Source organism: Taudactylus pleione, unplaced genomic scaffold (assembly GCF_031769625.1).
Source record: "Taudactylus pleione unplaced genomic scaffold, aTauple2 ptg003137l, whole genome shotgun sequence".
In the NCBI taxonomy this organism is placed as follows: domain Eukaryota; kingdom Metazoa; phylum Chordata; class Amphibia; order Anura; family Myobatrachidae; genus Taudactylus; species Taudactylus pleione.
Genome location: NW_028287496.1, coordinates 4,642,288 through 4,660,799, shown reverse-complemented (window position 1 = coordinate 4,660,799; position 18,512 = coordinate 4,642,288). Strand labels below are relative to the sequence as shown.

Here is an 18,512-nt window from a genome sequence, read left to right as displayed (position 1 = left end):
TGACTTGTCCTGATCCACAGGTGCCGAGGTTTGTTACAGCACATGTAATAATGATGATACGTGTGACTTGTCCTGATCCGCAGGTGCTGAGGTTTGTTACAGCACATGTAATAATGATGAGTGTGACTTGTCCTGATCCGCAGGTGCTGAGGTTTGTTTCGACAGACTCGGCTGCTTTTCCGATGACCCTCCTTGGTCAGGTACTGAAGAGCGACCCTTTACAAGACTACCATGGAGCCCTGAGGAAATAAACACACGTTTCATGCTGTACACCCGGGATAACCAGGACAGCTATCAGGTGAGACTCACAGCCAGGTATTGGGCCGTTAGAATTCTTATAAGGACATATTTATATATTTATGCAATTTAGCCCTTTTAAAGATGATCTTTTATCGCCGCCATTTGTGCAGAGAGTTGTTGAAACTTTGGGGGAATTTTCCATAAAACCCCACCGGGGACATTGCATCCGAAAAGATGTCCCAGCACAGGCACAAAAGTCTGGTGACAGCTGCAGCTCCTGTATCCTTATAAATACAGGTAAAGGCGCGCTTAATCCGGTGCAGATCGCGATAGGCGGGAGCTGCCGAACTAGCGAGGTCACCACTTACCTCTTGTTAAAATGAATGACGTTATCCCAGTCAGCGCTCACCTACCTTATACTGAGTGTAAATGTGATTATGTTAAATAAGGTAATTCCACATGGACACAGGTATCAGACTAGTATTAACAATTTAATAAGAAAATCAATAATAATGTAATTACATATAAATAAATAGGTTATAATACATGGCTGTGTTAATATTGACAAAGCAGTAAATAGTAACTAACTAAAAATGCAATTTCATAAAATTAAACAAGTAATATATAGTATACAGAATGAGTTGGAAGCAGGGTCGGACTGGCCCACAGGGGAAATCCCCGGGGGGCCCCACTGCCCGGGAGCTCCACCTCCTCCTGTATTAGTGGAGCAGGATCATGGATGAACTTGGTGTAGTTTCCATAGCCCCCAAGATTAGCCCTCCTGACAAGTGGGTGGACCTGACACACCCCTGTCCCCTCTTTAATAAAGGGGAGCTATTCTTTGCATCCCCTCTCTAATGATTGGCCAAGTCTCTCTGTTATAGCTAGCCACACCCCCACTGGAGGCTGGCCACACCTCTTAAGCTTGGGCCCCTCCCACTGCATTCCCTGGTGGGCCCTTTATGTCCCAATCTGACACTGGTTAGAAGTATACAACATCACCCTCAGGATTAAGTTCCAGGCCACATTTACATATAAGGTAGGTGAACGCTTAGACCAGCATCCTGGTCCTGCACAACTACCGCAGGAGCAGGGTGAAAATTGGGTCCAATGTCTACAACTCACTTCTAAAGGGAGAAAAATACCAAAAAGAAAATACTTTTATTAGATCACAGGAAGCACCAGAACCACTTTGCAACACCACTAAGGGAGGGTTAGGGGGGGGGGCAGGGAGGGCTAGGGTACTTATTTGCATCCACCGTCGGTACTTCAATCCCATTCCAAGTGGGCCCCCCCTTTCTGCCAAGTGTCCTGTCCTGGCAGTCTCCCCCTGATAGTGGCCCTCGGTGCATTATGGGAGTGCCAGTGATGCAGCTGCATTCTCAGCCGCAGAGCCGCAGCCACAGAGGCCATGTTTACTCGCAGTTGAGAAGGAGACACTGAGTCTGCCATAGGCAGGTGCAAGGGTCAGTGGTGAACGCGATGGTGTGGCCAATGGAGGAGCTTTCAGAAACCACCGGTGAAAGTGGGCGCCCCAGGGCTTGGACTGCCCGGCACATGCTAGGGTACAAGGGGAAGGCTGATACTAGCATTTCCATATTACGCCAATGCAGCGCCACAAAAAGTTACATCTGCCCCACGTGCAGCGCAGCACGGTGTTACCAAGGTGCACGGAAACTGGCCCCCAATTCAGAATCAGGCCTAATATGCGCCATTGATAAATCAGGCCTAATATGCGCCATTGATAAATCAGGCCTAATATGCGCCATTGATAAATCAGGCCTAATATGCGCCATTGGTAAATCAGGCCTAATATGGGCCATTGATAAATCAGGCCTAATATGCACCATTGATAAATCAGGCCCAATATGCGCCATTGATAAATCAGGCCCAATATGCGCCATTGATAAATCAGGCCTAATATGCGCCATTGATAAATCAGGCCTAATATGCGCCATTGGAAAATCAGGCCTAATATGCGCCATTGAAAAATCAGGCCTAATATGTGCCATTGATAAATCAGGCCCAATATGCGCCATTGATAAATCAGGCTCAATATGGGCCATTGATAGATCAGGCCTAATATGCGCCATTGATAAATCAGGCCTAATATGCGCCAGTGATAGATCAGGCCTAATATGCGCCATTGATAAATCAGGCCTAATATGCGCCATTGATAAATCAGGCCTAATATGCGCCATTGGTAAATCAGGCCTAATATGCGCCATTGATAAATCAGGCCTAATATGCGCCAGTGATAGATCAGGCCTAATATGCGCCATTGATAAATCAGGCCTAATATGCGCCATTGATAAATCAGGCCTAATATGCGCCATTGATAAATGAGGCGCTAAAAATAGATTCAGTAAATATCATCAGCTGGTGAACAAAGAAGAACATGTCTGTATTTATGTTTCCTGTTACCACATTAGATGAACCTGTATAATAACCTAACGCTGCTTCTCCCTTCTCCAGGTGATCAGCGCTACTGACCCCTCTACCATCATCTCATCCAATTTCCGTACCACCAGGAACACCCGCTTCATTATCCACGGCTTCAATGGAAGCGGAGAGGACAGCTGGCTGTCTAACATGTGCAGGGTACGGACTGTAGGGGTCCCCGGATCTGAGACTTCAGATGTGACTACGGATATTACATACAGTACAATAACACTTTATCGTAACGTTTTAACTCCATCTGTGTACTCACTATTACACACAATATACAGTATGTCACTAACACCAGCAGTCACTCAGTACAGATGTGTCCTGTTGGATCTTTGTCAGTCGTGCTACAAACATGATTATCCGGGTGCGCTATGCTACGCCATGCACGCTGCATTCACACCATGCAATCCTATGAAGCTGCGGGTGCGAAGGTAGCGCACATACCTGCTCGCGGCTACACATATCGCGCCTTGAGTGGTGTGATTTGATGCAAAAGTGGCATAGATGCAAGAGGGCATATCTGTAGCACACAGTCTAGACAGGGGTATAAACAGTCTTGTAGACTGAAAGCTCTTGTGCCAACGATCCTGGCTGGGATGATCCTGGGGACGAACAGGCTGCAGATACAGGAGAAGTGATCACCACACACAGGCAGTGTATACGTACTGTAATACTATACACAATAATGGACGTATATAGCACAGGGCAGGATGAGTTATTGATAATAATATATTATACATTTATGTTTTTATCCAGACACTGTTCCAGGTTGAAGACTCGAACTGCATCTGTGTGGACTGGAGCGGAGGCTCCGGTGCTCTCTACTCACAGGCCGCTAATAACATCCGTGTGGTGGGGGCAGAAGTGGTCTATTTTGTAGACATCCTCTCGGTAAGGATCCCCAGATATATGATGGTGTTTTATGTCTCTGACAAGAGTCTGTCTTCATTGTTTTAGGGGTATATTTACTTCAGTGAGAGTTTATACAAGTGGAGATGTTGCCCATAGTAACCAATCAGAGTCTACTTAATATTTAACTAGCACATTCTAGAAGATAATAGCTAGAATCTGATTGGTTGCTATGGGCAACATCTCCACTTCTAAAAACTCTCACTCTTCTTCTGGGTGCAGGGAGGAGGAGGAGAAGGCCTGGACTTCCTGCAGAGGTCACCAGCAGATAACTCCAGGGGGCTAGGAGGGGTGGGAGACACACAGAGACATCCTCACCCGGCAGTGGCAGGTTCGCAAAGAGCAGCTCTTATCGCAAAAGCTGTCCTGTACGATACTAATAGAATATGTTAGTACATACTGTATGCGAGTATTATCAGGGCCGGATTAACGGGGGGGGCGACAAGGGCCCCCACACCCATCGGGGTTAAAGTGAACCGGCGGAGACAGAACTAGTTCTGCCTCCTCCGGCCAACCTAACCCCGGCACCGCAAGGAGGCACCATTTGCCAGACGCCCTCTGAGATTGTAACCAGCAGGCACCCAGCTCCCTCCTCGCAGCAGCAGCCGGAGACTGGAGCTCACTCATGAGCTCCGGCTCACGCAGTGCACTATGGGAGAGACTTCATGGTTTTATTATCCTGGTTTTGGATCTGGATTGGTTTCGCCCAAACCGGCCTTCAATGTTTTGTTTTTGGGTCTGGATTTTTTCTCAAAAAATCATAAAAACAGCTAAAATCACATAAAATAGGCCTGGTTTTGCTCCTACAGTATTATTAACCACAATAACATTTCACTCATTTCCAGTCAATTTTGACCACCTCACAGCTCACTATATTGTTTTTATCCAGTTTAGACCCAAACTGTGCACCAAGCTAGCTGGCTGACTAAGCTAAGTGGCAGCAATGGGCGGCACTAACATGTGGCAGTTCAACTTCCAACATGGTACATCAGGAAACAAATGGTTTTATTATTCAAGAGAGGCCTGATGGAGTTGGAGTATGTATGTAGTTGAAGGCAAGGACAAGAAGGATTGATTGGTAGTAAATTGAATAAAATTTACTTAGATTCTGAAGTAAATTTATGAGGGAGAAGGGGAGGCATTTACAAAAAAATATTTTACTCATTCACATCAGTCCTTGCCACAGAAGAATTCTTGAGCACCATGCCTGCTGCTGCTGGGAGTGGATTTTCTCATCCCAGAAGGGGACCAGGAAGACTTCTAGTAGTGCTTTCCAAAATAATTGACTGTTAAATAATCTTTTGCAAAGCTTCCACATGAAAAAGCATTTCCCAACCTGTACAGTGACATTAAAAAAAACATAGTTAGTTAGTGGCTTCCAAACTGCCACTTAACCAGCACAGATATGTGGAGAAACACAAGATTTAAGATTATGGGGTAAATTTAAATGACTAAAGTGAGAGTTTTTACAAGTGAGTTTAAAAGTGATGTTGCCAATAGTAACCAATCAGATTCTACTTAGCATTTACCTAGCACTTTCTAGAAGATAATAGCTAGAATCTGATTGGTTGCTAGGGGCAAGGAACATCACTTCTAAAACTCACTTCTAAAATCTCTCACTTTAGTAAATTAAATTTACCCCTTAAGGTCTTATGTTGTATCTTTCTTTGGAATCTTGCACCAACTTCTGCTGCTAGAAGTGGATTTTCATCACAGAAGGGGACCAGGAAGACTGCTTTCCAAAGCAATTGACTGTAAAATAATCCTTTGCAAAGCTTCCACATGAATATTTCCCAACCTGTACAGGGACATTAAAAAAAACATAGTCAGTGGCCTTCAAACTGCTGTTGTTCCCACTGTCCACTAATATCCTTTTTACACCAGAGCAAAAACCTGGGTTTTTGCTGGGTCTACCTGGGTCACAGCTCAGTGTAAAAGGGTCAAGTGACCCGGCAATCCAACCCAGGTAGCTACCAGGGTTGGACCCAGGATGGTCCTGGGTAATGGTGCAGTGTAAACAGTGCAACCCGGGTTATCTGACCTGGGTCATGCCTAAAATGGAAACAGAGAAAGGAAAACCGCACAGGAAAGAGTGACTATTGATCTTAATGTATGATATATATCTCTTAAACTGACCTATTCAAGAAACAAATATATATTGCATATTCTTCCAATATGCATATTCCCAAACGAGTGATAATAAGACCTTGTCTAAAAAGATCAATATATGGGTAAGTTCCTGGTGCTCCCCAGAGTCAATAAATGGCATTTAGAGAAAAGAGAAGAAAAGGACTCTTTTTGGGGGCACACAATAGGTGATGAGATAAGGCTAATATAACCAGAATAAAAATTAACTTTTAATGAGAATATATTAAAAGGAGCAATTTATCATAAATATAACATACAACAAAAAATATGTAGTTTCAACTGGAGACTGTAATCTCTCAGTTTAGACAAACAAATGCACAATACAAACATATAATTTAGACACTATTAGTCTTTAAAGGTAAAGATATATGGAGGTGTATTCCTCCTGGAGTTGACAAAAAGCCAGGCGAGATAATTGAAAACCAATGGTATATATATACAGCAATATATATACTTCATTGGATTTCAATTATCTCGTCTGGCTTTTTGTCAACTCCAGGAGGAATACACCTCCATATATCTTTACCTTTAAAGACTAATAGTGTCTAAATTATGTTTGTATTGTGCATTTGTTTGTCTAAACTGAGAGATTACAGTCTCCAGTTGAAACTACATATTTTTTGTTGTATGTTATATTTATGATAAATTGCTCCTTTTAATATATTCTCATTAAAAGTTAATTTTTATTCTGGTTATATTAGCCTTATCTCATCACCTATTGTGTGCCCCCAAAAAGAGTCCTTTTCTTCTCTCCTCATGCCTAAAATGAGCTGATACTGGTGGTTGTGGATCAGTCACCTCCCACTTTTTATGACCTCACAAGTTTAGAAGGCCAGACGCAGATTCAGTGTGAACGTGGCTGACCTGAGAATAACCCAGATCGATGGTGCTGTGTAAACGGTGTCTGACCTGGGTTGGACCCATGTCTGAAAATCCAGGTCGGACCTGGGTTTTTGGTGGAAAAGAGGTATTAACCAGAGCAGATATGTGGAAAAGCAGAACAGAGCAGCAAATGCAACATTCAGAATTAAAGTTTACGTCTTACGTTGTGTCTTTTTTGAGAATTCTTGAACGCCATGCCTGCTGCTGGGAGTGGATTTTCAACCCAGAAGAGATGAAGACATTGTTTCGTCTTCCTAACGGACACAGATCTGGAGAGATGTAAATAACTACTGGCAGGAAAAAGAGGCAATTTGGAGGCCCTTACACAAAACTGCCTTTGCTTTACTTGAGCTGCCCACCTTCCAGTGTGTACTCAGAAAGAGTTTTCAGCACAGCCGGGAACCTCGTCAGTGATCGGAGTGAGGCTACTTCCCCAAAATGTGGAAAAGATGATGTCCATGAAAATGAACTACAAATTCTATAAGAAAGATCTTTACCGTCAATTACATGCAAAAATTACAGAGACACCTGTAATGGTGGATTCCAGTGGGGACAAATTAATATTGTGTGAAGATGATGTATACATCACCCCAGATTATACCATCACCCAATCCTATATCGTCACCCCATCCTGTGTTGTGTATAAATTACAACTGCGCTCCCTGTTAGATTGGGGATCATTGTGCACTTTAGTGGATGTGAGCTCCATTTTAGTCCATATCACCAAACACCCTACACATCTTCTGACCTGGGCTACAGGAGGAGCAGCTGCACTCTGGAATACGGTTGCATGGAGTTGCCCCTCTGCCTCGCTGAAATTCAGGTAGAGGTGCCATGGGTATGGAGTAGGGACACTGTAATCAGAGAACGCAGTTTTAGCTGCTTAATTCCATTTTTTCAACCATATCCTCTATTTTCACCTTTGAAAATGTTTATGCAAATCTCAGCTGAGGCGTTTGTGATGCCATGGCTAATGCGCACAGACCGAAAAAAGAACACATTGATTGATTAATTGATTCATTTTTCTTTTACACTGGACAACACAGCAGAACACCTTATGGACTGCAGTGACACAGGAGCCACTGAAGTCCCCTCTTCTGTCTGCAGCCAGCCCTAGTATATAGAGTAACACAGCCCTTATGGACAACAGGCACAGCACAGCCCAGCCCAGCAGCTAGCCCTGGTATATGAATATGGATGGAGTGGACAAAAGCCAGCCCCTATGACAAGTGACAACAGCAACAAGCCCCTATGGAGTATGGACATTAAGCAGCCAGCCCCTGACAAGTGACAACAGTAACCAGCCCCTTAAACACACAGCAACAACGCAGCACAGCACAGCAAAGCACAGCACAGCGCAGCACAGCACAGCACAGCAAAGCACCCTCCTTCCTGTTCACTGTCCACAGTCAGAATGAAAATGGCGGTGATCGTGGGACCTTTTATACAATCCAAAACCAGCGAGAATCTGACAGCGGGATGATGAAGTTTTGCATTGTTTTGAGATCTGAGTCAGGCGGGAAAACCAGAGCCGACTCAGAACTAGCTCAGATCACCTAAGTTCGGGTGGGTTCGGATCTCTGAAATCGGAACCCGCTCATCTCTAGTTTCTACTAGTAATCTATATCTTTGTCCCTTTTGTTTATAGAACATTCTGATCATACTGATCTCTATCCTACAGACAGAGGGCCTGATTCAGACCCACTCGCGAGCGCTATGCTGGTGGCCCAGTGCGCATGCGCCCGACGGAGCCGGCTCCGTCGTGCGCATGCGCAAGACCCGGATAGCGACGGGCAAACCATCGCTCCAGGTCTCGCACCAAAGGGGGCGTGCTGTCGATGTTGAGTGACAGCATGCCCCCTTTGGTGGGTGGGCCGGGGGCGTGGCTGCCCAGACGGAGGCGTTCCCATGGGAACGCCTACCGTCTGGGGCCGGCCCCACTGACATCACTTGTGGGAGTGCTTTCTGCTCTGTTAGAGCCGAAAGCACTCTGGGGCTTGCGGCCATGATACCCTACCACAAGGGTCTCGTCGCAAGCCCGATGGTCGCGATGGTCTTAACCATTGCGACCAACTTCCTGCCCACTCGCTATAGCTGTGGGTGGTCACCCACAGCTATGCGAGCGACCAGGAGGCCATTCAAAAAAGAAAACAGTTCGGCCCTGATTCAGAGCGAGCGCTCTGTCAGAGCGTCCGGCTCTGAATCAGGGACAGAATACATAGTGCACCATACTTGCCCACCTTTGGCTTCTCCTCCCCGGGAGACACCTTGGTAGGAGAAGCAGGTGGGCTGTGACGGGGTGGGGCCTGATGGTTCTCATCATTAAGCCACGTCCCCTTCATGGGAAAATTGACACAATTGGCTTAAATTTAAATAGGGGCGGGGCTAAAATATGTATTTCATGGATAATCACGTCATTAAGCACCGCCCCCTACATGGGGACCCGCGATCGTTGCGGAAATCTCCCCATTATGCCCACTTCACTAGGAAGTGGGCAAAATGTGGGATAAGTGCCTACACTTCTGGGGGTACGGGGGGTTACCTGAAAAATCGTGAGCCTCCCATGAAAACTGGGAGGGTAGGCATGTATGTAATACACATGGCTACAGCCCTCATACCTCGCTGTCAGTTTTTATGCTAAAGACTCCAGAATGAATGTATGCAGTACTGTTTTATCATTAGGGGACCAGGCAGCACCTACTTCTATATGAGGAATATCACAACATATGATAATTTTTTTGACCTGTGAATCCCTGTTCAATGCTAACTATTCCTCAGCATGATCATATGTATATAGGGAATCCTTCTGTATGCCGTGCAATTGCCCCCTGTACTCTGTAGCACACATGATGTAGGTAATGATTTACAAATTTGCCTACTCTACTGATTGTACCAGGGGCCCGATTCAGACCTGGACGCCTAGCCGCGATCGCTTGCTATGGGCGATTGTCGCTCATCTGAGCATGCGTCGCAGTGTCCGTGCGCGAACCAGTCTGTGCGATGGGGTAGTGCTCGCTCAAAACCTGCAGACGGGCCGCTCATTTCAGTGACAGATAGTGCCGTTTGTGGGTGGGAACAGAGGAAGGTCCTTTGAAATGGGGAAGTGGTTGTGGGAGCGCAGGCATGTCTGAGCGTCAAAACGGCGTTCTTTGTGCATGCATAATTAACATGGAAGAGTCGTTGTACACGTCACCTGGTTGTATTTCTGCCTGCAGTGATCGCAGTGCTTGCGGTGGGGTATTGTCTACCTTAAGGGCTGCGTGCAGCTCCAATGGCTCTCGCTGGTTCTGATTAATCATACACTTCCTGGAGATGACGTGTGCTAAGAACGAAAAATGGGCATCATTACACTGGCACTGTCTATAGATCATTCTGCCGTCGCTCTCTGAGACATAGAGGGCATCCTTTAGCCTTGCTGTGCGATTGCGGCATTTGTATATCCTCCCCCTGACGGCTGCGAGAGAGCGCAGCTTAGCGTCCGGGTCTGAATCGCCTCCCAGCTACATTAAGTTTGAAGCACACGCAGCTACATTCACCAGACTCATTGGTTATTTCTGTATTAATGATGTTTATGTGATAGTTTTTTGTCTATTACTTTGGTTTTGCTCCCATTACAATATATGACATTTTTCACCACTATCGGATGATTGAACTATCTATAATAATTCTGTCTATATATCATGTTTGCCAATTTCTTCCTGAGCTAATGTAAATCGTGTATGATGATTATCACCTGTTACTTAAAGAACATGCTAGAAGCCTGTGCCACAAATGGTATGATACAGTGATAACTTGTACACGGTTGTTATTTACATCACCTTTCTCTAGACAGGATATTATTCAGTCCTGATCATTCAACCTATGATTAGTTACACATGTATAATCTAGGGATGTGCGCCGGACCATAAAGTAGTGTCTCTTATTTATGTTACCACACAGAGTAGCGCCCCTTTTACACAATGCCAACAGTAGTGCCCCTTTTACACAATGCCCACAGTAGTGGTGTCCCTTACACAATGCCCCCAGCAGTGGTGCCCCCTATGCAGTCCCCTTAGTAGTAGGGTCCCCTATGCAGTGCCCCCAGTAGTATGCCCCCCAGTAGTATGCCCCCCATTAGCAGGCCCCCCCAGTAGTATGCCCCCCCAGTAGTATGCCCCCATAAGCAGTCCCCCAGTAGTATGCCCCCATTAGCAGTCCCCCCAGTAGCAGGCCCCCCCAGTAGTATGCCCCCATAAGCAGTCCCCCAGTAGTATGCCCCCATTAGCAGTCCCCCCAGTAGCAGGCCCCCCCAGTAGTATGGCCCCCAGTAGCAGGCCACCCCAGTAGTATGGCCCCCCCGCACCCCCAGTAGCAGACCCCCCCAGTAGCGCCCCCAGCCCTTACACACGTAAAAAAAAATCTTTCCTGTATCCCCGCTCCCGCGCCGTCCGCTCTGCTGTCACACGCTGAGGAGGGAGCCGGAAGATGGAGCTCCTGAGTGAGCTCCAGCCGGCTCCCTCCGTGCAGCAGCCAATGAGAGTCTGTATGACTCTCATTGGCTGCTGTAACAAACACACAGCTGCCGCTGGCGGCTGTGTGTTTGTTCTGTGTAGGGCAGACTGCTATCTCAGCGTTCTGCCCTACACGCAAGAAGACCTGATGTCGGATTCTCTAGTGAGAATCCGACAGCAGGCGGCCGCCGTTCGGCCCCTAACGGGGATCTGAGTTAGGTGGGGAACACCCGAACAGGGTTCGGGTGGACTCGGATCCCCAATGTTCAGAGCTGTTGGAATTCCACAGAATCCGAACCGCTCATCTCTAGTATAATCTTGTAGGTGTATTTTGTAATCGAAGTCTCACTTAAGTGTATTTTTTTCAACACTATAGTGTAAGACCCAGAACATCTTTTCAGGATAAGATAAAACTTATTCTTGTCACCATATGTTTATGTGTTGTGTTATTGTCACATTCATGTGAGTACCCTCCTCTACAAATACTTTATATACTTATAATAAAAGTTAAGTTTTAGTTGTATCATATAATTTATTATTTTCTATTATTTATGATGGATTAGCGCCACACCTAGGAGCGTGTCCTTTTCTCCTTCCATTTACCAATATTACACCCCAGTTACTCTCATGGGAGCACCTCTGTGTCCTTATTATATTCATATTCTCATATTTATTACTCATCACAGCATCACATCCATCATTTATCTCTTTTCTGTATTTCCTACATAAGGTCATTGTGCCAGCGTTCCAGTCGTGTCCCATTCCCCTTACACCCCCCCCCACATATTTACCATTTCTGCTGGTTACTGGTTACATTGCTGGTCACACTGTCTGTTACTGGTTACACATATAGTTACTGGTTATGGTGCTGTTTTCACTAGTGCAGGTCACAGTGCTGGTTACATTAATGGTTACTGGCTATGGTGCTGGTCATATTGCTAGTTACTAGTTAAGGAGCTGGCTACACTGCTGGTTTCTGGTAAAGCTACTGGTCACTGGTTACACAGCCGGTTGCTATGCTTTTCACACTTGGTAACTTATTACGGTGTTGGTCACCATGCTGGTTGCTGGTTACGGTGCTAGTCACACTTCTAGTTACTGGTTATGATGCTGCTTACACTGCTCATTGCCAATTAAGCTGTTGGTACAGATTATGGTGCTGGTCAGGTCACACTACTGCTTACTGGCTAAGGTACTGGTTATGATACCGGTTACACTGCTGGTTACTGTGAAAGCCATACTGCTAGTTACTGGTCACGGTGCTGGTCACATAGCTGTTACTGGTTATGACGTTGCTCACTTTTCTGGTTTCTTTTTAAGTTGATGGTTAATGGTTGCAGTGCCGGTCACACTATTTGTTACTGGTTACACATTAGTGCCGGTCACACTATTTGTTACTGGTTACACATTAGTGCCGGTCACACTATTTGTTACTGGTTACACATTAGTGCCGGTCACACTATTTGTTACTGGTTACACATTATTGCCGGTCACACTGTTTGTTACTGGTTACACATTAGTGCCGGTCACACTGTTTGTTACTGGTTACACATTAGTGCCGGTCACACTGTTTGTTACTGGTTACACATTAGTGCCGGTCACACTGTTTGTTACTGGTTACACATTAGTGCCGGTCACACTTTTTGTTACTGGTTACACATTAGTGACGGTCACTCTGTTTGTTACTGGTTACACATTAGTGCCGGTCACAGTGTTTGTTACTGGTTACACATTAGTGCCGGTCACACTGTTTGTTACTGGTTACACATTAGTGCCGGTCACACTGTTTGTTACTTGTTACACATTAGTGCCGGTCACACTGTTTGTTACTGGTTACACATTAGTGCCGGTCACACTGTTTGTTACTGGTTACACATTAGTGCCGGTCACACTGTTTGTTACTGGTTACACTTTAGTGCCGGTCACACTGTTTGTTACTGGTTACACATTAGTGCCGGTCACACTGTTTGTTACTGGTTACACATTAGTGCCGGTCACACTGTTTTTACTGGATCCACATTAGTGCCGGTCACACTGTTTTTTACTGGTTACACATTAGTGCCGGTCACACTATTTGTTACTGGTTACACATTATTGCCGGTCACACTATTTGTTACTGGTTACACATTAGTGCCGGTCACACTATTTGTTACTGGTTACACATTATTGCCGGTCACACTGTTTGTTACTGGTTACACATTATTGCCGGTCACACTATTTGTTACTGGTTACACATTAGTGCCGGTCACACTGTTTGTTACTGGTTACACATTAGTGCCGCTCACACTGTTTGTTACTGGTTACACATTAGTGCCGGTCACACTTTTTGTTACTGGTTACACATTAGTGCCGGTCACACTGTTTGTTACTGGTTACACATTAGTGCCGGTCACACTGTTTGTTACTGGTTACACATTAGTGCCGGTCACACTGTTTGTTACTGGTTACACATTAGTACCGGTCACACTGTTTGTTACTGGTTACACATTAGTGCCGGTCACACTGTTTTTTACTGGATCCACATTAGTGCCGGTCACAGTGTTTGTTACTGGTTACACATTAGTGCCGGTCACACTGTTTGTTACTGGTTACACATTAGTGCCGGTCACACTGTTTTTTACTGGATCCACATTAGTGCCGGTCACACTGTTTGTTACTGGTTACACATTAGTGCCGGTCACACTGTTTTTTACTGGTTACACATTAGTGCCGGTCACACTGCTTGTTACTGGTTACACATTAGTGCCGGTCACACTGTTTTTTACTGGTTACACATTAGTGCCGGTCACACTGTTTGTTACTGGTTCCACATTAGTGCCGGTCACACTGTTTGTTACTGGTTACACCTTAGTGCCGGTCACACTGTTTGTTACTGGTTACACATTAGTGCCGGTCACACTGTTTGTTACTGGTTACACATTAGTGCCGGTCACACTGTTTGTTACTGGTTCCACATTAGTGCCGGTCACACTGTTTGTTACTGGTTACACATTAGTGCCGGTCACACTGTTTGTTACTGGTTACACATTAGTGCCGGTCACACTGTTTGTTACTGGTTACACATTAGTGCCGGTCACACTGTTTGTTACTGGTTACATATTAGTACCTATCACACTGTTTGTTACTGGTTCCACATTAGTGCCGGTCACACTGTTACTGGTTACACATTAGTGCCGGTCACACTGTTTGTTACTGGTTGCACATTAGTGCCGGTCACACTGTTTGTTACTGGTTCCACATTAGTGCCGGTCACACTTTTTGTTACTGGTTACACATTAGTGCCGGTCACACTTTTTGTTACTGGTTACACATTAGTGCCGGTCACACTGTTTGTTACTGGTTACACATTAGTGCCGGTCACACTTTTTGTTACTGGTTACACATTAGTGCCGGTCACACTGTTTGTTACTGGTTACACATTAGTGCCGGTCACACTGTTTGTTACTGGTTACACATTAATGCCGGTCACACTTTTTGTTACTGGTTACACATTAGTGCCGGTCACACTTTTTGTTACTGGTTACACATTAGTGCCGGTCACACTGATTGTTACTGGTTACACATTAGTGCTGATCACACTGTTTGTTACTGGTTACACATTAGTGCATGATGCAGAGTATATTTAATAGGCTGTGCACTATATGATTTACATGTATATTTTGTAGAGAAAATGCACTTATTGAATATATACCTGTATAAGACATGAGCAGCCTCTGTGTCTGCCGATACTAGATGCTGATTGTGATTCCCTTAGCAGGAGATCTGATGAATAGGGTGACTGGAAGGTCTCTGTGTAAAGGTGTCATATAGCCAAACACTACATGTACAGAACTTACTTTGAAAAGACAATTTGTTGTTAAGAACCTTTTGGATGTCACTGAATAGTGTTATGGTTGGAAATGCCAAACTGATGAGGATAAATGTCATTTACTATTTCCTGTGACATGTTATACCAACATTATAGGAGACAGTATAATGTATGATAAATCAGTTTGTGTGGTGGATTAGGAAGGAGGATATTGAGAGACTCCTTTGAAATGTAATATGTTGTTAATTTATGTTTTCTGAGCTAGAATGATTGGCTAGAAGGAGCACAGGGTGGATTTGCCCCCCTGTGATGTTGTGTGTAAGAATAACATAAAAAGAGGGACTGTGAGCCCTGTATGGTGGTACAACCCTGTAACTTCTATGAGGAGAAGAGCTGCTGATGAGGTTCCTGTATGTGGTACATCCTTGTAAATCCTGTGTGGAGAAGAATTGCTGTAACATCCTGTATGCTGATATTCCCCTTCAGACGGAAGGGAGGGTCTTTTTTAAGACTTTGAGCAATAAACACCTTTGCCTTTACCAATTGCCTCAATCTTGCGACTAACAGAATTGCGCAAAACGCTATTCCGTTCTCCTGCTGTTCTGGGTAAGAGCTCCGTGTCTCCAAGTTCACGCCCTCTGCCAGCTACCGTGCAGACCTGGTCCCTTGCGAGGGATCAGGTGGGAACAGCCGACACCAAACAGGAGGCGTGTCCACAGTTAATCAAACGCATATGCAGCAGAAGCGGTTCCAGGTTCCAAGGCAGGAGCCTGAGTGTACCTAGTAAGCGGTTCCAAATGCCGATGGTAGAGTTTGGTGGTGGCAGCATTGTTAAACGCCCATGGCGCAGTGGGCGGAGTTAGTGACAGGCGGTCACTGACGGTGAGTGGGAGTCCACAAGCGCTAACCCGTGACCAGGGACGGCCTAGGCGAAAGGCGTCCGGTCACATCTGGTGGCATAGCGGTGGGATAATCCCAGGCGGCTTTTCGGTCACCCGACGAGAGAAGCCGAGTTACTCAGGAGAGGAGTAACTGCAGTTCAGGAGAACGCGCAGGATGGCTGATTACAGCGGAACGTCCAAGAATGATCTTGAGATGGTGTGCCAGGAAAAGGGCATTTCACTCCCTTACAGTGCAACCGCAAGCGACATGAGGAAGGCACTCAGGGGCTGGATGGAGTTGCATCAGACGGAGGTGGAAAGTGCGGCCAGCGTAACAATGGATGCCCCTCAGAACGTGGTGAGAGCAACAAGTCCTGCCCCCTCTCACAGCAGTTATGTTTCTCAGCATTCCCCAGCATGGCAGGGATCCCAAAGAATGGATACCCTAGCGGAACGGCTAGCGGAATTGGGAGAAAAGGCAACGGAGCAGGAGCATCTGCTAATCATTTGGATGTGGCATGACGAGCGGGCACCACTGGCTGTGGTACCCCAAGCACAGTTGCAGACTGCTGTACCCAGATCAGATCGTATACAGTTTGCCAAGTTTGCAGACAGTGATGGGGACATTGATGGACATTTGCAAGTATTTGAAAGGACATGTAAACTACACGGTTTACCCAAGCAGGAGTGGGTCAGACACCTGGTGCCCACACTGCACGGAGAGGCCCTGGAGGCCTATCGAGGAGTGGCCACCGAGCACTGCGGTGACTATGATGAAGTCATAAGGGCCCTCCTACAGCGATACTTTGTCACTCCTGAGTCCTACAGGAAAAAGTTCCGGGACTTGCCCAAGAACCCTACCAGCACCCATGAGCAGTTCGTCACCCAGCTGAGGCAGTACGTGGTGAAGTGGGTGAAGGGATCTTGTGCCACTACCTGGGATGCACTGATTGATCTGCTATGTCAAGAGCAGTTCTACCGCAGGTGTGCCCTAGAGGTGAAGGAGTGGGTGCTAGACCGGGAGCCACCCAGCTTGAAGATGGCGGCCCAGTTAGCGGACAAGTATGTGGCAATTCGGCCACAAGGGCAGAAGTGCCCGACTAGCGGCAGACCCCAATGGACTGTACAACCAGGGGAACACCCCTCTTCTGCTCATCACCCCCCAAAGCGGGCATCCTCCAACCCGGGTGCTCTTGGCCAGCAATCGTCCCGCCCTGTCCCTGCAAATCACCAGAGACCACCGGGACCCCGACTGGTCAAGAAGTGTTATGACTGTGGGAAAATCGGACATCTGAGGATGAACTGTCCCACACCCCAAGCACCCCAGACTCGTGCCCCAAATCCGAGTGCTGGAGCCCGGCTTGCTTGCCTGACCCGGGGAGGTGAGCCCAAATAGACTGTTCCTACTCCAGATAGTCCAATGGAGTGTGGGGAGAATCAGGTGGACTCTACGGAGAGAGTCACCTGCATGGCCAAGGGGCCACCCCAAAATATGTGGCGGCACCTGCAGATGGTCCAAGTGGGACCCCTGCAGGGACAAGGATTAAGAGACTCTGGGGCCTCAATAACTGTTGTAAGCCCCAGCCTAATTGATCCTGCTGCAGTACTGCCAGGTTGCACTGCCAAAGTGACCGTGGCAGGCGGAATGGAGCGAGAGGTACCTGTGGCGAGAGTCTACCTGGACTGGGGAGCTGGCCCAGAGTTGAGGGATGTTGCTGTCATGGATGGCCTTCCAACGGATGTGGTCCTGGGGAATGACCTTGGTGGTGGAATCATTACCACGTTTGCGGACGCCATCGCCCGGAGTCAAGTTTCCAGATCACAGTCTACATCAACTACACCAGAACAGCCCAGCCCAGAAGAAAAGACCACAGCGGCTAGACAACTGCCAGCGCAGCTTACCACAGCATCAACCAGCCCAGAGGAAAAGATTACAGTGGCTAGATCAGCACATCTACCCAGCATGCCTTTTGCCTCTGGTATGCCTACGTCCCTTAGCAACGCAGAGGATGTTGGTTCCGGCTCGTTGGATCCTGTGAGGGTGCCCAGTGATGCTCCTGTCCCTAGTGGTTTGCCAACTCCGGCGGTGAGTATGAATGACCACACTGACTTCCCTTTGACTGACCTCAACCAGACTGACCCTAGCGATGCCAACCCATATCCCCCTGTAGACTGTCCCTACTTAGAAGGAAGTGAGGGCCCCAGACAGGAGTTCAGGGAAGCTCAGCTTGCTGACCCATATCTGGAAGGCATATCGTGCCAAGCTGGCAGCGGCCTTCCAGGGATAGCGGCAGTGAGTGTGACCTAGCAGGAAGGAATAAGGTACATGATTGCCAGGAAGGTAGAAGGGGATAGGCCAGTTAGGGAGCAAGGTCCCCTGCTTGTGCCAAGTAGATCGGGCAAGACACGCAGCCTACCCATGGTGGATTCCACACGGAGCTCAGAGGCTGGTGATCTGTCCGCCATCACTGTGGAACAGGTAGCGGACGAGGTGGTGAGAGAAGATCTAGGTGACAGGGTAGGTTCCCCTAGTCATAGGTCATTGGAGGATGGTAGGGCAGGTCTGACAGGTAGTACAGACAGATGCCAGGTGGAGATGACAGAGGTGCAGTGCCCAGGGTATAGAGTGGGGGGAGACAGTGGTAGGCCCAGACCAGTGGGGGTGGAGGCAATCAGAAACTGTCCCCGGCCCACAACCCCAAGACA

At 46.9% G+C, this 18,512-nt stretch overlaps 1 protein-coding gene across 1 annotated transcript in view; it reads left to right on the top strand.

Moving 5' to 3' along the window:
* The window catches only part of LOC148430841 (pancreatic triacylglycerol lipase-like), a 168,975-nt gene that overhangs the window by 12,801 nt on the left and 137,662 nt on the right, over positions 1-18,512 (top strand). The window contains exons 5-7 of the mRNA XM_088466432.1: positions 144-298; positions 2,716-2,841; positions 3,445-3,579. Of these exons, the coding sequence (XP_088322558.1) occupies positions 144-298; positions 2,716-2,841; positions 3,445-3,579 (416 nt within the window). The remainder of the gene's footprint in view (positions 1-143; positions 299-2,715; positions 2,842-3,444; positions 3,580-18,512) is intronic.